Source organism: Mycteria americana, chromosome 5 (assembly GCF_035582795.1).
Source record: "Mycteria americana isolate JAX WOST 10 ecotype Jacksonville Zoo and Gardens chromosome 5, USCA_MyAme_1.0, whole genome shotgun sequence".
NCBI classification, from domain to species: Eukaryota; Metazoa; Chordata; class Aves; order Ciconiiformes; family Ciconiidae; genus Mycteria; species Mycteria americana.
Window position 1 is genome coordinate 56,805,382 of NC_134369.1, and position 20,960 is coordinate 56,826,341.

The 20,960-nt window shown below is 37.6% G+C and overlaps 1 protein-coding gene across 16 annotated transcripts in view; it reads left to right on the forward strand.

The window, feature by feature from the left end:
- UNC79 (unc-79 subunit of NALCN channel complex) overlaps positions 1-20,960 on the forward strand; it is a 122,277-nt gene that overhangs the window by 99,326 nt on the left and 1,991 nt on the right. For 14 of the 16 annotated variants that reach the window (XM_075503480.1, XM_075503485.1, XM_075503481.1 and 11 more), the window contains 6 exons: positions 3,183-3,260; positions 5,793-5,882; positions 10,338-10,513; positions 12,197-12,383; positions 13,790-13,987; positions 16,209-16,286. In XM_075503480.1, coding sequence (XP_075359595.1) covers positions 3,183-3,260; positions 5,793-5,882; positions 10,338-10,513; positions 12,197-12,383; positions 13,790-13,987; positions 16,209-16,286 — 807 coding nt within the window. Of the gene's footprint in view, positions 1-3,182; positions 3,261-4,008; positions 4,147-5,792; positions 5,883-10,337; positions 10,514-12,196; positions 12,384-13,789; positions 13,988-16,208; positions 16,287-20,960 lie in introns of those variants that run through there. The other 2 variants (XM_075503484.1, XM_075503494.1) reach the window with 2 other exon arrangements.

The window sequence follows — 20,960 nt, forward strand, 5'->3', positions numbered from 1 at the left end:
GTTTGAATGCATAAAGCTATGGCAGGGTTAACACAGTACCAAACGGAAATGGTTTTAATTTCCAAGACAGTCATGTCCCCGTGGACATGTTACCCTGTATACAAGATTCTGTACAGACAGTGCACACAGAATACAGAGATTCAGTCAAAATGTTCGAGGTAACAGAGGAGCTAGGAGCACTTTAATTTAATGATAGATCAGACGTGGGCTGACTAACAAAGGAATTCCTAGGAATGTACATTTGACACCCACATTCATCCAGATTACATGGTGCCATCAGTGTCACTGGTGACATCAGTGCTAAGATGAGAGTTAACTTTATCCCACTTTACAAAGAATGAGAATTTTAACCAGATCACCCCAATCATTGCATATGTGTCCTGGATGATAAAGGGTACAGAAAGTCTGTCTCCTTGATTTGTCCTAGCAAATGAAAGCCATCATGTATATGCTGCTGTTCCATGGGTTTCCATAGGAACTGCTTCTTCACCCAGCATTTTGTTTCGCAGTACTTTTCTCCTGCTCCCATTTCACCAGCACACATCTTCAGGATTTCCACTGACTTCAGATTATATTAGTGTCTCATTAGGATTTGCTTGTTCAGTCAGGCTCTAAGGTTCAGTGTATCTGATCTGTTTTATTTAGGTGACTCCTATTTTGGGCTGGAACTTCAGCTAATGTAAATCAGTGTATATCTAGTAGTGTCAGTTTATGTTTCTGTGGAGATCTGGTCTACTAATTACTGAATGGAAGGATTTAAAGTTACATATAATATGTTTATAAGAATATATATTTTAAAAACTGATTATGAATGGAGGTATAATATAGGTAGATTATGGTATATAGATAATTCACTACAGTCAGCAGACATTCCTGTTTAGACATTGTTCTGCAGCTGTATCTCAGCAGACAGTGCTAGTAAGAGGCATGGAAATTATTTGCCCATTTCTCATCTTTTTGCAGTGTAGGGGTATTTTTCTTTCCTTTTTTCTTTACATATGGCTGGCATTAAATTTCTTGCCAGTGAAATCTTAATGTATTGTAGTATTTGTAGAGGGAGACAACATAAAGGACAGTGAATTGGACTGGAAATGTAATAAATTTTTCACTTTGAGTTTGGTTTTCTCATCCTCTTCTGACTGCATTGCAACTTTAGGAAGGATCCTTGGAAATGGCAGTCTGATGATGAGAAAGATAAGCTAAACAAGGCCTAATTATTCATTAGAAATGGAATGGAGTTTGTAACCCGTTTTTCACATATAAATTAATATCTGTTATTTAACCCAAACTCCTCTGTGCAAAAGATGTAGAAAGCTTACAGGAGGCCAGTAGAGGTTGCTTTGGCTGCTGCTTATTATTGTTCTTAGAAAATATTGTCTGAAATAAATGACATTTGTCTTTGGCAAGGGTTTTTTGTTGACTTATATGGTGAGTGCTGTACAATGTCTGTAGCAGTGCACTGAACTCACTGTTGGATGCTAAATTTACTCAGCCAGATTTTTCAGGGAATTGTGGTCCTTTTTTGCAGCTGATGTAGTACAAGGGAACCCTAATCTACACACAAATGGTTGACTGAGAAATGCTTCACACAGGAAAACAACTTATGTGTTGTCCAGCAGACCCAGCGTCAGCATTGCTCTTTCTGAGAAAGGGTGCTTTGGGAGAAAGTCTGTCATCTATTTGCCTAAGTCCATTAATGGTCCTTCTTTTAAAAGAGAAGTGGAAAGTCATGGTTGCTGTTTGAACTGAGACTCAACTGCCTTTACTGGATTGATACAACCCATAACCCTAAGGCTTTCTTTTGCTTCCCATGTAATTATTAGAGCTGTGGTACAGAAGGGCACCAGGCTATCTCTCAACTGAAGTATGAGTTAGATTCTTGTTTTATTTCCATTTGGCTTATTTTGGTGTCAAATAAACTCTAACCAGAAGAGTCAACTGGAGCCAGGCCTATGTCTGAGGATACCTAATTAGATTATTAATCTAAACTCAGGTATGTCTTTCTGGTATTTAGCCCAAAGAACAGATTCTTCGTCAAGACATAGGTTGAGTAGTTTCCAAGTCTTGGCAGGCAGTCTGAGTTCAGATCAAACCTGCCATTGAAAGGTAAAGCTCGTGGAAGTGTAAGTGTAAATTCTAGGTCTGTAAAGGATATTTGGAAATATTTCTCAAGAAGAGTAGTCAGTCATTGAAAGTACTGCTAACACATGCATCAAACAATTGTAAAATATATTGTGTAGTCAATATCTGTCTCAGTTTGTGAAGGTACCATGGTATTCATTTTCAAGAAAGAAAATTAAGGCTTAGACTTTAGTTTGACAGTTCTTTACTGTCTGCTCTTTCTTAGAAAGTTACGTTGCATCACTATGGACAGAAATTGCTCAAGTGCAAATACAGTATTAGGACAACAAGTTTTAGGAATAAGCAAATCATCTGCAGGGTGTCCAGTGCATTATTGAAGCTTATAATGATTAAATAACAATAGTAGCAGGTCTAATATATGAATGATGTGAACATCAGAGATTTTGGCTCAAGGGATTTAGAAATAAAAAGAAGCAAAAAAAAAAAAAGGCAAGGAAAATAAAAGCATAAGAAAAGCAATTAGAGATATTCTACTATAACAGAATGATACTAACTTTCTCTCAGAAACAGCTTGTATTTTTGTAGGATTGTGGCCTGCATTATGCAGAAGTTATACTACACCATACCAGTATATTCTCAACTTCAAAATTGTTCATATAATTCATCATTGTATAACTTCAGTGAAAGTATTGTAATATCACAGTGAAGAACATGGCATGCTGCCTTATCATCCTCTATCATGATTTCCTCTATAATGAAAGAGGAACATTTGATATATACAAGGAATAGCAAAGATACATATTTTTGCTCATAAAGAAAGTCTGATTTATTATATAATATTCTTCAGATTGCTCCTACACAGCATATATGTGTTAATTAAGCACATTAAAGTCAGATTTTTTTTTCATTAAAATTAGCCCATTTCTAATGGTGAGTTAACTAGGTTGTTTATAAAGAAAGAGAGCTCTTAAGGCAAATTACCATGAATAAAAGCAAGAAGAGATCTAAACTGATTTTAATAAAGTCATGAATAACTTATTAGTGTCTTCAGGTTCCTCCAATACTAATTAAAAAATAACTTGTTTTTAATTTCTTCCTAGTTTGTTTGCGCAGATGCTGGAACAAAACTAGCTGAGTCAACAATCTTGCATAAACAGATGATTGCCTCTATGCCTGGAGTAAGTACTGAATCAAACTCCATCTTTTAGTTTTGGTTTTTAAAAATTGTATCTTATTCAGCTCGTTTTGCTTCATTTTAATGTTCTTCCCTTTTCATTTCTCTTCTGATTGGCAAGGTGTATTGCAGGCAGAGGTTGAGATGCTTCTTCCTTTTTATTAATGTTGGAAAAGTTCTGAACTTGGTGTTGCTTCCCTTACTTTCACTGATAATCTTTAGTCATGCAACTGACTTTAGCTGGAGCCTGCGCTCAAGAAGACAATATGTGGGGAACAGACCAGCTGAATGCCTCAAAAAGTGGTAGCAGGGAGGAAAGCTGCAAACCATTGCTTCCATTCTCACAAAAGATTATCTGGTTAAAGAAGGGAGTTAATGGTATTTTTCTGGTAATGTATAAGGCATTCATCTATATCCTGCTGATGAGTGTAGCTGAATTACCAGTACTCATAATTGCTAGGCACTGAATATGCATCTGGTGAATATGTGAGGAAGTAGCACAATTGGAGGTCTTGACTTGTTCCATGACACATGTGACTGAGTACCCAAACAGATGGATGAGGGTTAGCCTAGGTCTGCTTCACAAGCTGAGGAAAACTCATTTCCATATATGTGTGTCTCTGTCAGCTTTAGGGGTGACCTAATAGGACCTTTCCCGTATGTCTTCTGAAGTGTGTGATTTTTTAAATGCAAATCTTTAATAACACCTTTCCTCCCAACAGAATATTTTAATTTATATTTGCTTTAAATAGATAGACTGATGTTGGTGTTACAAGGTATGATAGGAAAGCAATCGTTTCAGAAGAAATCATAAAGAATCATGCTGCCTGCTGTTTGAATGAAACAGAATAGATGGTTGGGGAGAAGTCTTTTGCAACTGAGCATTATTTTCAGAGGTCTGAGTATAGTATCTTTTATAATTCTATTAGTCAATATTTTAGAACCCATGTGGAATCCTTAGTCCACATAAACTGGATGACAGGGCTGCCAGTGACCTTGTTTTACTGTTATTCTGTAAAGGGAACTGACAGGCACAGCATTTGAAAAGCCAGAAGGTGGTATAGTTCAATACTGTGTAGACTGATATTAACATACAAAAACGAGAAGCGCCCAGGTCAGTTGCTTAAAAATAGAATGCTAGCAGTTTGTCAAATTTCAGCCACTAAAAATTACGGCTTAATAATTTTGTGATCAAAACTAAATCTGGTTCATTTGTATACTCAGATTGGGTAATCAGCTTCTATGCTTCAAAGTGTAGGTAGTTAAATTGAGGTCAAAGAATAGTTTTCCCCTGTAAACTTTACTGCAATATTTTTCCATGAGCCTATGACTTTGGATACGGTAGTTTTTGTTGACTTCAAAAAGATACCTAATTTGATAATTTCATAATTTTGCCTCAAAAGTTAAGCATTGCTTTTACTTGGCCCCTAAGAATGAGGCATTCATAGTTCCCCTTGAATTCAGCTAGCATTATCTTCAGCTCAGACATGTAAACAGAAGTTTATATGATACCTAGTGGGTCAGTCATATCGTCTTCTGAAAGCTTCTCTCTGGGGTTGTCTGGTCTGTTCAAAGCCTTTATTTAATCTGACAGCTTTGTTCCGTTGACTGCTTTGCACACCTTGGGCATGTCTTGTACTAGCCGAAGGCCAGATTTGCATTTCTCACTGTGTTCCAGGAAAAGGATTATGAAAATTTGTACTGTGGGAATACAAGAAGTACCACATTGAGTCCTTTTGTTTTCCCTTTGAGGTAATTCTGGCTCTGGCACAGGTCACTTCTCAATGCTTACACCTTTAGGGTCAAACTGGAGCAGTTCATGAAGGATTTAATTTATCCCTTATAGTCCTTGTCTCCCCTTTTGAAAATTACAACTAGCTTAAGGGCCATTAGAATGCTGTATTTTTGAATGATTTTGCTTCAGGAATATCCCAGAAACGTTTGTTAGTTTAAAAAAAAAGGAAAAAAAAAAAAAAAAACACTTAAATTTCAGTGATGCTCATTTTAGTGATGTTTACACATAACATACCTGAAACCAGTCATTTAAACTTTTTTTCCATCATGATTAATGTGAACATAAGGGCATCTGTGCCTGTGACTGAATTTTGTTTTCTGGGATTGTAGCTGATTGGTTCCACTTGCAGAAATGCTCAGCTGCTTGAAGAACTGAGTTGTTAAACTCTCATTGGCTTTCTAAGACTTTGATTCTCGATCACTGTAAATTTCAGGATGACATGACAAGGATATTCTTGAAAGTTTCATCAGTTAATCTTTTATTGCTGTCACAGATAAGAGTATTTCATGATGCATGAAGAAGCTACAGTGACTGGGCTATCTTTTTGTACTATCATCAGATAAGAGGGCATATTACAGTGAGAAGAAAAACATCAAAGGATGCCTATTCATAATTAAAGTAAACTAACTAAAAAGTAAAATAAAGAATTTGAGACAGACAAATTGTGTTCTGGTGAACAAGAAACAAAGACAAAAACGTGAACATATTCAAAACCTAGTACTTATTTCTTTTATGTTCTAGTGTGGAACAGCAGCAATGGAATGCATGAGGCAATACGTTGGGGAAGTGCTGGATTTCATTGCAGATATGCATACCTTAACCAAATTAAAGGTTGGTTCTGGGCATACATTGATCTAGTGTATGTGCTTTTTTAACAAAAATACGTTTTCTGTAATGAATCTGCCTGGGAGAAATGGTTGGAAGTCTTTGAGGATGACTGACAGGTTTTATTCTTTCTTTTTTAAAAAATGTTAGTACTGTTATAGATTAGACACTTCTGGGAGATCAGTAAAAAGTAGCTTATGCTGTGTTGAAATGGAGGCTGATTCAAATATAGTGAGCACCCAATAAAAATGCAGGCTTGATTTTTCTGAAATGTTGATGATAAGCTAATGCCATACCAAAATCACTGTGAGAAGTAGTCGTGTTTAATATAACCCATGGAAACATAAAACTCCTTGCTTGTACAACTAATTACACTCTTCTGGAGGAATCCTGTGTCTCATATATACACAGACACTTAAGTTAATTGGAAGTTCAGAGGTTATTAAAACTCAGTAATTGACCTAAAAAAAAAAAAGGGTCCTTTTTCTTATGGATGCTGTTGTTCTCATTGTCAGGTTATATTCTGTTGAGGTGGAGAAAACTGAGTAGTTCTTACCTCTCTAGTCCAAACTGCTTTTTGGTTTCTGTACATTAGTTTGATGCCAAATTCTAAGAGGAGTGATAGGAAAATACTTCTATCAACATAAAATATTTTATTTAGGAATTAATTTCATGAAAACATTCTAGTAATAATTAGCTGGTCAAAACCTGGAATTTCTGTTTCCTGGGGGAAGCCAGTATCTTAAATTTCCTACAAAATGGAAATTCTTTAAGATGTTTTAGAAAAGAACTAGGCTAAGTAACATTGCTGCTGTATAATAGGAAATAACAGAAGTGTAGCTGTTTCAATTGCTAGCAAAGTAGCATCTATTGTTAATAGCTTAAAAAAAGAATTAATGTAATATTTCAGCTAATATATCACTAATAGTCATAATGCTGTGGAGGGGGCAATATTTATTCTATTTAGCATAAAACTATCCCATTAGGTAGTTTTATTGCACCATCTGAAGCTGAGTACTAAGTGAGCACTGAGCTGGAGGTGAAACTTTGGTCATTAAAATCCTCCTTTTTATAGAGGGAAAACACCTGTCTTATAGTGGAACCATCTGTCACTTCTCAATGCCAGGCAAAGTTAGGGTGTAGTCTTTTGAGCCCCATACCAGTACTCTGCACAAGGGTGGATTTTCTTCAGCACATAAAATGGAGGCAGAGGTATGAATAGGCCTTGATGCTTCTAACTTGGGCAAAGCTGGCAAGACGAATGGTGTGGGAGGGCAGCAGAGGGACCGTTACAGATACGGAGGAGAGTCTATGCTGTTAAAGATGCAGCCAATTCTGAAATCTGGCAGTAGAGTTTTAGTCCTTGTACGCCAGAAACTCGGTGATCCAAGGGGAAGTTCATCAACTGAAAGAGGTCATTTCGTCACTGGGCGCAGTCAAGTAGCTGCCAAGCTGCTTTTATGTGACCTAAAGTTCAGTTGACACATACAGAAAAACAGTGCTGTCCTGTACTGTCTAGTACGAATCATATTGCCATCGCTTACATGCCTGGGTTTTGGCACATGTGGTCTTCTAGGGAAGTTCTTTGACCAGGCTCTTGCATTTGTTTCTAACCTCAAGAGCCTGTGCTTCTATAACACAGAGTGCATCTGCTAATACAGGGTGTTGTTGGTCTGTTTTCCTGATAAATCAGTGTAGTGTTTCCCTGAAAGGGCCTCTCTACTACTGCACCAGTCCTCTGCTGAAAGTTACTGGAAATGCACTGGAGTGTTTCATGCCACGAGTTCATGCAAGCCTTCTGTGGCAGACAAGACAGAATAAATGATAACCTGTAATGGATTTTGATACTGGAGTTTATTTATGAAGCAATGAGGTGAGGACTTCTGCCCTACTAGTTTCTTGCACCCTCACTTGCGCACTGCCCCCTTACCCCCTCCACTCCACCTCATGCCCCAGAGGGGACACCGTATTGCAAGTTAATAATACTTACCACACAGGAAGAAGAATCCCAACTAAACTGAAACTCATGTCTCTTGAACCTTGCAGTAACCTTGTTTTACTAGACAAAATATCCCTTTTGTTAAGCTCTTACCCTGTTGGCCATATGCCTTGAATCCCATTGAGTTTTAAAAAAATACTCTAATAAGGGAAGCAGCCTTTTGTGCTGGAGTAGAAATTTACTTCAAAGCACAAACTAATTAATCATTTTCAGCTGAATTGGATTGCCTTCCCACTCTATCCTTTAAAGTTATTCACCCATTTCTCTTACAGTTCAGACCTGCTTTCAGAATAGGTAGGCAAATGAATCCTAAATGAGGGGGAGATACATCTGCTTTCCCAGTTCCACAGAAAAACATGAACTTACCTGAAACCAGGAATGGGGAAAATGTATTTATAAATACTTGCAGGTATCTTCTCTCCTGTGTAAAATGTTTCTGTAGAAAGCTTTCTGCCATTTGCACTTTTTCCTTCTGCCCCTTCTCCCTTGAACTGTAGTCTGATTTTTAGAAATGCTCTTACAATGCTTGTTTGATAAGATGATAATTTCTTATGCTCAGTAGGACTATTTATTTATTAAATTTTTATACACAGATATAGATAGGACATGAACTAAAACTTTGCCCAGTTTTTCACTTTTATGTTTTGAAATTAGACAATAAGCTTCCCAAATGTGTAGTCTGGCCATTTAAAACTAAATCAGAACCAAATGGTCTAAAATTTCATGTTGTTTTGATTTAGCCATGTAATACAGGAATCTGAGAACAAGATTAACGTAATAGGAGAGTCAAATATGACCATAATTTTATGTATTGTAAAGAATAAGCTTTGGCTGTCTTTGGAAGATGAAAAGGAAGTTCTTATTTAACCAGACCAGATAAACTTATTCTGTGGTTCCAACTTAGTTGGGAAAATATTTGTTAGTATTTCTAAGTTTACAAATAGTCAGAACTTTAAACAAATTCACAACATCTAGATTTAAATTCTTGTAAGCTCATTTAATATATTTACTTATGTTGCTTGGGTTTTATTAACAGAGTTGTTCCTAGGAAGTGAGTCTTAAGATTATCCAGTTGTGCAATTTCTTACTATGAGTATGTATAACCAACAGCATCTGGACTACCAAACTAACACAAAGAATACTGTAAGATTTATATGGCCAGTAACAATCCCAACAGCAAAAGTTTAATCTTGCTTTTCAAATTTTGAAATTTCTACTCTCTGTAGAAATTCAGTGAACAGAAATAGTTAAAGTTGTTTATTCATTTCCAATGTCTTATTTTGCGTGTCTGAGAATAGTTCCTTTGAAAGAGGTTAATTATTTTCATTCCTGCGTATTAGCAACTACTGCATTATAAAAAAGGTATAAATGTTAATTCTCAAGATAATCACATTCCGGTTTATTGTCTCTGTTCAGTTTATTCTCTTTTTTCCCTTTGGGATAACACTTTAATTGGTAAAGCTCAACAAGGTTTTATTTAGAAAATTCCTCCATTTTTGAAGAAGTATAATGTATCTGCCTGCATACCTGTCTATCCTTTTTACCTGGCTCTATAAGAAAGTCATTAGATATTCATGCTGGTACATTTTTTTTTTTTTTTCTCTTGAAAGAGACTTCAAGTAAGTGATTTTTGAGAGTGTAAGTTGCTGGGGTCAGATACTTATCTGTTATAAAATATTATTGGTCCACTGATTTCTATCCTGTTATAATAATTTAATAACCAATGACCTGGATTTTCCTGTGCAAAGCATATGACTCTCCTTTAAGCAAGTAAATGCACTCAGTATGTGTTCTGTTAGTCTAGTAACAGAAGGTAATGTAAAGTTAGCTTAATTAGAAATATAGAAGTATCTCAAGAAGCACCAATGAAACATTCCTTAGAGCTGACAAAGCAGGATAATAAATTATCTTTCCAGGCATAAATATTTGCATGTTTCTTGTTAAAAGGTTTAGCCCTTTTATTTCCAGGGCTTAAAGGCATTGGTAGCAGCTGAATAGTGCAACATAGTCGTATTGCTGGTGAATGAGTGACAGCTTATTTCTGTACATGTGAATAGAATATTGCACAGGGAAGGCATTACCTGCCCAGATGCTATCTTGTTAAATGGTCAGATTCTTTCATCTTCACTTAAGCTGTCTGGATGTGCAACCATTAGTTTGTATTCAGCAGCTGTTGAATTTGCTGATACAAAAGGTGCCTATACATTTTGCACAATTCATACTTTGTGTGGGCTCTTGACAATGTGACCTTCTGTGGAAAGATCTGCATCATAAAGCTGTTACTAATACAGGGACTGGAGAATTTTTAAAAATCTGTTTCTGAGTTTTGTTCTGTAGTTTTGTAGACACAGTTAGAGACCCTGAGAAAGGAATTGAAGGGAAATGAATACGCTGGTGCTTGGAAGAACTTAGTTCAAGTGAAATACTCCTTTTGGGTAGGAAATCAGATCTTTGCCTTGCAGAGTCACATGAAGACTTGTTCTCAGCCACTGCATGAAGACACGTTTGGTGGACATCTGAAAGTTGGTTTAGCTCAGATTGCTGCTATGGAAATCACACGGGGAAACCACAGAGACAACAAAGCTGTGATCCGATATTTGCCTTGGCTTTACCATCCTCCTTCTGCAATGCAACAAGGGTGAGAATGCTTTTCCACAAAAAGGAATACTAAAATGAGTTAGAAATCTTCACAAAATTCTGTGTTTATTGCCAGATTTCTTAGATAAGACCCACAGTACGAAATGGTGGCCATGGGACATTGAAACAGATGGTCAGCAGCTCTCTGATCCTTAACTGAGGAATTCATCAATGCAATATTTAAAGTACATGCCAAAGGGACAGTGGAGGTAACTCCATTGGTGTTACCCTGGAAATTAACTTGATTCTCGATCTAGATACAGACAGTGAAAAGCACACAGGTACCTGATCAGTCCTAGAATTATGGAAAATATGTTGGGAATTATAGAGAATACAATGGGAAATGTCCTTTGAAATTATGGAATACAAATGAGCAAGAACTCTAAGTGTAAGCCTGTTGATATGATGATAAAAATACTAACTTCATCTGGTTAAAGTTAGATGAGAGAAATCCTGCTCTTGAAGACATGTGTTTTATCCCTTTTTACTGTGAGAAATCTTAATCTGCAGTGTTTTATCTTCAAAAAGAAGGGAGATACTGTCCCTTGTCTTACAATGACAACAAATGAGATGTTTTGAGTGTAGACCATTGGACTGTGTTTCAATAAACCTGTATTTGTGTCCCAGCTTTGTCCCAGACTACCTGCCCCAGGATTCTGGGAACTAAGCTGCTTAGGCTCCAGTCCTGTAGATACGTCTGCATGTACTTTCATGTGGAGCATATCTAGTTTTGGAAATATGGAGTTGTTACCTCCTTGCACTTTAGTTTCTTACATGTAAAAAAAGGATTATGTATTCTGAGTTGAAGGTAGTGAATTCCTTTAAGCTCCTAGGTACTTGAGGAAGAGCATCATATCAGAGTCTATTAAAAAAAAAAATTAATGGAATGCCTCTTTGGTTGTATGAGTCCTTGAAAATGACATCAAATTAGAAATGAAAAACAGTAGTGAGAATGGCCTAGTAAGTAGTGCTTTGCTGATCGAAAAACAATTATTTTTTTCCTGGGCCTATGAATTCAAATGAGTATATAATCTGAACTTGGTAGCAGCAAGGGGACAGACAAGATGCACCAGAAAAGTGTTATTCCTTTTAGATTATATAAGTGCATTGCTTTACAATTAGACATTGCACTACATGGTGGATGAATACTTAAGTGTCACAAAAAAGTATAGTCCCTGCCCTCAAAAGCATGCAGTCCAAATGTCCAAGGAAAGGCTAAGGAAAAGAGAAATTAACTCCACTTTACCGATGGAGAAGTGGAACACAGTGGAAGTAAGGCATGGCACCTGCCTCAGCGCTCTCTGTGGAATGAATTTCCTGCCATTGCCCTGTCAGCCGTGTGCTGTCCAGGGGAGCTGAGAGGAGCATTTCCACTTGGGTAACCCTTCCCATCTGATGATTTCTGTGTGAAAAATCACTGTGTATGGAACAAGTGAATCTGCGAATGTTTTAGCCCTTTATAGAGACTGTTTCTTAGACCCACCAAATATGTTCTGTTGGACTTGTTAATGGTATGTCAAGTCCGCTAAGTTCTGTGTGGTTCTAATCTTCCCATAAGCTGTACCAATGATCTGTGCCTCCAGCACACTGAGACTGCATCTGGCTAGTGTGCATAGGGAGACTCCATATTTTGGGGAAAACCAGAAAACTTAGCATCACTGTAAAATCCACTCTTTCTTAACAGGCCCAAAGAGTTCATAGAATGTGTCTCACACATTCGTTTGCTGTCCTGGCTACTTCTGGGGTCTCTGACACACAATGTTGTCTGTCCAAATTCTCCATCATCTTGCATGCCTATTCCACTGGATGCGGGTTCACAAATTGCTGACCACCTTATTGTTATTCTGATTGGGTTTCCAGAGCAATCAAAGGTAAGCAATTCCATGTTTTAAGTGGAGATGTGTTATATATTGGCCTTATTATTGCAAACGTTTATTTCTTTGTAAGAAAAAAGGAGGGATAAAACCTTATTAACACCTGTGATCTAGGGAAAGAAATCTCTGTAGTTTTTCTTCCATAGCTGCTTCCGCATGCATAGAAAACTGGTGATGAAATCACTACAATTAAGTTTGAGATTCAACTATTTCAAAATATCTCAGTACAGGAGTGAGGAAGGAAAAACTGAATTCCAAATCAAAGCTTTAGCAACGACCATCTCTGTAGCAAATTTCTAGCAAGTTATTTATTCTAGTTATATACTAAAGTGGATAACCTATAAATAATGTTATGATCAAAAGTTATTTACAAACAGTGATGGTTCAAGCACTTTTTTTTCCTCAAGGTGCTCTGGACATTAAGAGTTATTGCAAATCATAAGCCATTTGTGATAGTAGTTTAACACAGATATAGCAGCCCTCTTTGACACCAACCAGGTTTTTATTAGCAACAGAAGCAGAATGATCACACGTTTATCTTGTACGTAAAATCCACCTTTCTTTCCCCTCACCCGGCCAAGACGCTGGTGTTTCCCATTCATTTCTTTGGCCTTTTTTTGCTCTTTCAAATACCTCTTTCCAGTTACCAAGCAACCATTGCAATGTTTGGTGCAGTCATACTGCCACACAGCATGAATCACTGTTGCACTTGCAGACTGAGAAAACATCTCTGACCAGAAGCATCTTTCTTGTAATGAAGTAGTTGATGTCCAGCACTACTGGAGGCTCAGACACTGTGATATAACACGTATTAGCAAAGAGCCACGCTTGAGTATGCAAAATGAATTCTCTGTTAGGTTTTCAAAACTTACTTTCCTTGACTGTGGGCAGTTCTGTCCCAGCAAGGTAGAAATGGATGACAGATTAACAGAACAGATGCAAGATGATGTATTTTGTATGATAGCCTTCGTTTCAGGTAATCAGAATCTGAATGACACAGTCCAGCAGCATCTTTGAAACACAGTCATACATGCCAGAGCCTCCAGGCCTTCCGCAGATTGTAGTGGAGTTTTCCATCAAGAAAGTCTCAGAACTAGTCCTGAGTAGCTGTTCTGCATAACTAACCTTCACTTTAAAGGGACTGACCTTAATGCCCTACACTAAGATTGCATGGGAGTGTGTGTTTGCAAATGCAGTTTTTAGACTGTAAATATAAAACACGGAGAAGATGTTATCAAGTGTACTTGACTTACTAGTTCCTAATGGGAGAGAAACTTGGGAAAGTGAGGGGCAAGACTGCACAGTGGGATGCATGACAGAGGAGTGCTTTGATGAAAGCCTGTGTGCTGTATCCCAATACACTTATTTAAATGAATATTTTCCTCTATTTTCTGTTTCTACAGACATCTGTTCTGCACATGTGTTCCCTCTTCCATGCATTTATATTTGCTCAGCTCTGGACAGTGTATTGTGAACAAACAGCAGTAGCTCCGACAGTCCAGAATCAGAACGAATTTAGCTTTACAGCAATCCTTACAGCCCTGGAGTTCTGGAGCCGAGTGACACCTAGCATCCTACAGCTAATGGCACATAACAAAGTGGTGAGTCAGGTGCTGCGTAGATTTAGTACAGGTTGAACTTGGAAGGCTTGGCTTTGTTTCAATGTTTCAGTGGAATACATCGCACTATGAATAACATCATAAAGCAACTGTGATGCTTTTGAGAAATCAAAGGGAAAGCTAATTAGTAGTGGTTTAACCTCGCAGTGGGCCTGAAACAGGATCTAGCCAGGATCTGCCTGAAACGGAATCAAGAGCTAGAGTCACTGCTTGTTGGATTAAGGGCTCCCTGCATCAGGTCTCATTTTATATATCTTCCTGCTCTTCACAGTGGTCCTATTGTTTCATCTGACTCTGCCTTACAAGAGCAACTAAGTGTGTTAGGATAATTCTGTGAATATCCATTTGAATATTTTTTACCACGTGATGGTGAAAAAATACACAAATGCTGACACTTGACTACTCATAACCCATTGGTTTCTCGTCAAAAATAAGCTACATAAATATCTCTGGAAACATTTCTGAGTAATGAATGACTTGAAGGAGGTATCTCTAGAGATAGGGTTTGAAAGGGAAATGTTCACTCTGTCCAGAAATCGTCCAGACCATTTTTTGGAAATAACTTTTAAGCATTTATCTCAACTACTCACTGCTGTTGGAGCAGCTTTGTACAATAAGAACTCAGAGGGGTTCCAGCAGCCTTCTCACAGGTGCTACCTTTGCTTCCCATTGACTAATGATTCTCTGTGCCTGCAGGCTTAGGGTTGAGGGCTTGTTTCTGATGGGCAAGACATATTGTGTTTCCCATCTCCCAGAAAGTCATGACAAGTCTGTTATGACTTGTCAAAACTTTTTAACTTTAACTGAGATGGTAACTAGTAGATCTGGCTCTGGAGAACCTGATAATAGCTTTGAGTGAGAAAGACTCTTTATATGTGGCCCAGTCCTCTAAGTAAGCCAGGTGCTCATAAGGTTTGGGATTGTCATTCTTTCTTTGGTTGGTTTTTTTTTTTTTTTTCTTTTTTAAATGGAGACCTGCTATCTATATGGAAATTATTTTATGTAATTCCCTTTTCCCCATGTGAAACATCTTCCACCCCAGGCAGGTATGGACCTTTGCCCTGTCAATTGTAATTGCATGGGCTGCACTTGAATGTCTTTGAACCAGTTACTATTCCCTTATGTCTTGTCCATATCAGGCAAGGACCCCCTAAAGCTGTCTTTAAATGATATTTTAGCCTCTGACATCTAGTGAGGTCTCTGTGGTTGACAAGCCACTGTTGGGAACAGTAGTTCATGACGCTCCATTTGAATGGAAGGGAAATGTGCATAACGCTTCTAACTAGCTAGTTGTTTAGTTAGACACAAAGGCTTCTTGTCAAGCCTTAGGACAAGAATATGACCTGGAAGTCCCAAGTTCCAATCCTTATTCTGAAAGTATCTCATTATGTGGCTTTAGTGCAAATTATTAAACTCTCTGCCTCAGCTATTGCTCTGTGAAATGTAGTTAATAATACTTGCCCGTCTCACAGGGGTGTTGTGATGTTAATCAGTTAGTGTTTGTAAAGCGCTTTGAAGATGAAAAGCACTACATAAAAGCTAAGTTTATTACTATCAAGGGGAATTTACACATAGTTCAGACAGGCACTGTAAATGCTCACTGTTGGCTCAGGGTATTTGTCTTGTACCTATGAATTTACACAATATAAAACATAAAATGCTGTCTACTACCAAATAACTGATATTTGCATCTGTCATAATTCGTGGTACAAAATGGAAGAATTATGGACTAGCTGCCAGTTCAGAACAATAAATTGTCTTTTGATGGGGGAAAAAAAAGATGTTTTTTGTGGGTATGTTAATTTTCAAAGATTCAGTAAATAAAAATATCAATTTCTGACACACTGATTGATGAGAACTACACAGCAAAGGCATGTAAAAGGATTTATGATGTCTGAAAAGAACAAAGCTGAAGGCAACTTGTTTTGATGTGTGATACGAATTAAAATACATCAAGCACTTTGAAATATTTAACAGATAGGTGTTGCTGCATCAGGGGAAAACTAAATAAAGAAAAATGTGCCTTATGTGCTCATGTAATATTTAATCTTATATGTCAGTGGTTAATAAATGCACATCTAGCGATTCAGGATAACCGCCAAGCAAATACAAGAAAGATTCTTTTTAGAGACTGTTGGCTTAGCTTACAACACTGTTATGCTGGACACTAATTTGTTTTTACGCTTGATTTTTGTTTTTCAAGATGGTGGAAATGGTGTGCCTGCATGTGATTAGTTTAATGGAGGCTTTACAGGAATGCAACTCTACTATTTTTGTAAAGGTAGGCATACCACACCATGAATATTCCTTTAATGATGTTGCCTGTCTATTGTGATTTCTAGACGTACTGTCCTCTGCTTCCCCTCCCACTCAAAAAAAGAAAGTGGAAGAAGCTGAGGTTGAATGCTAATGCAGAAATAAAACCTAGTAGAGCATAACAAAAAATAAAATCTCTGGTAAGAAATAAGACCAGACCATAATCTCAAATCTAAGTTCTCCTGATTTTTTTAAAATGAACTTCTGATCTACTTCCTCCTTCCATTGTCTTATTCCTCTGATAGACTCAAGTGGTGTCACTGACTTTGAGAACCTCTAGGTACGTCTGAATTTTCAGCCATTCTTTAACTTTTAATCATCATAGGTCCTTTGCAGATCACCTCACTGTTCTGATCCTCACATTCTTTTAGGTTGATAACAAAAACTTCATGCCACGATGGTTTTCTTGTTATTATATGCCTACGTGTCTGACTTAGTCAAATATTATTTGATAGCGAATCTTTTTCCCCTAGGATGTGTAACAGGGTATTCTTTGGTTAGAGAATCAAATCCTGCATGCTCCATTCATGCAAAATTCTTTTTTTGGAAATCAGTGATCAGTCTCCTGTGGGCCACCACAGCATTTTCAGAACAGATTCCCAAAGGGTTGGGGTAGCCTAACAAGCATAAATTGATTTTGCTAACCTTTTTTACATGTTTTCCCATTGCATTGTTCTGAAGGGAGTTTTCACATAAAATGTCAACAAATCAAGTAGTTAAACACACTCTGAACCTAACTGAAATATGTTGGTTTATATAGTTCTTCTGTTGCCATAAAGGAAACTTCTGACTGTTGTTTTGCTCCAATCTTTTATGCTCAAGCAGGAATTGGAAATAAAGTAGCTAAAATTGAAGGTCTTGATGTCAACTGGCATGAAAGTATTCACAGTCATTGTGAAAATACAGATTTATAGTCAGTAATGACTTCATTCACTACAGAAACTCTGTCACTATGGGATGTTAAAGTGATCATGCCTGTCCCTGGAAGACATATGGGCTTCTCTTTCAGCCAGTCCAGGTTGTCCAGAATTTGACAAGGATGAATAATGGCTTTAAAGCTGTGAAAAGAAAGGCCTTTAGGGCCAAATTCCTGTCTCAATTCAAATGAACTCTTTCAGGGGGTTATATTTGAGAGTATATATCAATAATATACTAAATCAGGTTAAAAGGACAGTGTTGTTACTACACAATCAAGCTCATAAACCTGTGAAATTCAGAGTTAAGGTGCTAAGCTTTATTTCATGTTCAGTGGGTAGGAGATGGAAGAGAAGAATCTGGGTGACCAAATCCCCTTTACTTAGCCCTAAAGTGAAATCCTGCAGGAACAATATACATAATAATGGTATTATAGGATTCGTAGTCCCAGGTTACTAATTTTTGTCAAAACTAACTAATTGTAAAAATATTTACTGTATATCTGAAAAGTAAGTGTCATGATTTGGGGAAAGACTTACTGTATGTTTGAAGTCCTTCAAAGAGGCAGAATTGTAAAGCTTATTTACACAGGAACCAGTAAGTGAGTAGCATCTCTATAATTGAAAAAAAGATCAACTTTGTGACTGTCTCTTCTTCAGTGGCTGTGAAGAAGATCTGAACTTTGTTACTTCTACTTCAGAAATCTGCAAGGATGACAATTCTTTGAATATTGGTTGACTGGGCAGTTTTTTGGTAGCTTGTTTTATTCTAAACAGTCTTTTTATTGCCCTACCTTTGATAATGAAACAATTTTATCTTGTGCTTTAAAGCTTTTATTTTTCTTTTATTTTAGATATAAGCCTTTCAGACAAGGTTTAGTTTTCACTGAAGGAAAGGACATAAGGTAGTGAGAGAGATTTTTTTAAACAGAATATTCTTAACACTCTTTCAGAGATTCATTCAACAACAGTAATAACTCCCAATGACTTCCTCTTGGAACAGAGCACAGTAGCACTGATAAGTCCTGACCATTTATCATTCATATAAGTATATTTACTGAAGTGTCTTTTATTCTACCTAAGGAATCAGGTGCTGCAAAAACTTAATTTGTTAATGAAGTCATTGCATGATTCAACACACACATATTTTTAATGCACCACAATGAGAAGGTGGTGCATGTCACATGATGCCAGGCAGTTTGTGGGATAGCTATTTTAGGTGGCCATTTTCTAGATGACAAGTGAGGGGAAAATATGTCCTAAAACAAGAGAGAAAGTGAAGATGTAAACAATTCAGCTCTCCTTCACTGAAAGAAGAGCTTTCTTTATGCCCGAGATAAGTATTCCTTCATCTCTTCCTTGTGTTGGTGCTGTGAGGTTTCCTCCTCCTGGTACTGTGTTGGCCTTTGCTATTAAATGCACACTGATAGCATTGAGACATGTCTTGATTGCTTCCTGTAGTCTTTGAGCCATTCCCTGCATTCTCAGAGGATATTTTTTGGATCTGATGTTAGACTATCTTCACCAATCTGGTAAGGAAAAGAAAGTTTCTTTCCTGTCAAAACATTTCAACTGTTACGTATTTATTTTTCTTTCTAAGTTGGTGTGAGAGATACATATATATATATATAGAGAGAGATTTATAGATATATATATACACATTTACACAGATGCACACGTAGCCACATATATATTTAATTCATTATATTTTCCTCTGAGGGGAAGCATTCTGCTTTAGGAGGGCTGAAATGAAAGCATTCAGCTTTCCTCCTGTTTTTCTGTGTCAAAGGAACTGGGAAACTAGCCATCCCAGGACAGCCATTGATGATGGAGACCAGTTCCTTGCTGATCACAGCTCTCTGTCTGATCATCAGATGTATGTCTGAGGAATTTGGGAGCCTACAGTAGTGAAAGGAGCAGCTCAGCAAACCACAACATCTTTTCCAGAGACCCAGGGGTTTTAGGCAGCTCCAGCAGTTGCTGGGTAGAATTCTGGAGAACTGAGCAGGCAGCAGAGTTGGGGAGCCAGAAAAGCACAGTGACCAACCTGTTCTCCAGCCTGGTTTCCATCAAAACTTGCACTGGAGTCAACATAATTCTGTTGAAAATATAAACTCAAAAAAATTGAGTGTCTGACAGCAGTCTGTTCTTCCAGCTGTTCTTTCTAACTAGCTTTATGTATTCTTCCTTTGTGAAGAAAAGGCTGGCTGGGGATTAGGTAATAAAACTCAAGTGCTTCAATAAAAATGTTGTCTTGTCTCATTTATCTAACTGGTAGCTGTAGGAGTGGAGGGTTTGCTTGCTTGTGCCTGCAGCAGAATGTTTCATTTCCCTAAATGTGTCCAGACCCTGGAAGACAGAAGTGATGCTGGAGGACAATGATCTGTATCTAACCTTAGACCTCTACAGCGTAGATATCAATATGAGCTAGTTTCCGTGAGTGCCCGTTATAGTCAGTGGAGATAAACAGGTATTTTTGGACATGATTCATCTTGATCTATTTTAGATACCTGCTTTGGATAAGATGAGCTGGATGTGAGAAGTGCTTGATTCTCTCAGCTGACTGTAAAAGATGTCCAGTGAATTGGTTCAGATGCAGAGGGGTACCCTGAGTTTTCTGCCTAGCTTCCCTCCTTACTTGACATACTTCTGACACCAGTCCTATCACCGCTGGCTAGCTCCATAGGAACTTCACTAATGCTGGATGAAATTTTCAGTGACATTTTGTTGACGGCAGTGGGGCATGGAGCATGTCTTCTCAGTATGCTTACCTGTTTCCTCCTCTCCAAAAAACACATCAGGACTTGTGGTCACTGGATCTTATTAAGTACTTCATTAGTGTGAGAGCCCACGGAAGGATGTACAGAACTCGCACATCTTCTGCATCTGGCTGCATTCCAGCTGTTTTGGCATTCATCTATCTGCAAATGTTGAGGTTTGAATATGGTTCTTCATGTGATAGACTAAGTAATCAGTCCTGACAGAGCTGCATATGATTCTCCAGCAAAAGAGCACTGAAATTGAAAACATTATCGTTCCTTGCACAAGGGAAACAGCACTTTATCTGATGTTGTCAATAGTGATTAGGTTTAACTTGCAGCTCCCGGTAGCATAATTGGCAAATTGCAAATTTTAATGCCATTTGGAGGAACATTTTAGAACAATAACCTCAGTGGTTAAATTAATATTGGAGAACATGAATACTTTTGCTAGAAATGCCTTTCTGTCTTCCATAAGCTTGTCATGTTGTGCTTACTCAGAAATAAAAGTTCTCTGAAGAGCAGGAGACTGAAATACATATCAATCCCATCATGGGTGACAGATTCGCAGACCTCCTCGCCTTGTCGTTCTGGATAGTTAGAGTTTTTACCTGTGCTCCCAGGCCTACAGGTCACATTCTGCAGTGAGGCACTGATGTGACTAGTGGCTTATAAAATGCTGGTTACCATTTAAATAGCTGACCTATTATTAGGAACTTCTGCTGCATGTTTTTTCAGTTCTTGATGTATACCCCACCATGCAGAATGTTTACTGTATTTATTCCAGTATTGCTCACCTTGCACATACAGAAACACCCTCACAAGGAAAATAAGAAGTGATTTCCTTTAACAAGTTTTTATTCTGTACTCTCATTGTTGCCTTAAACAGGATATCAGTAATTGCTACTGGTGATTCATCAAGCTACAATCAAGGGAAGCTGGCTTCTTTACTTCTGAGAGTTACCT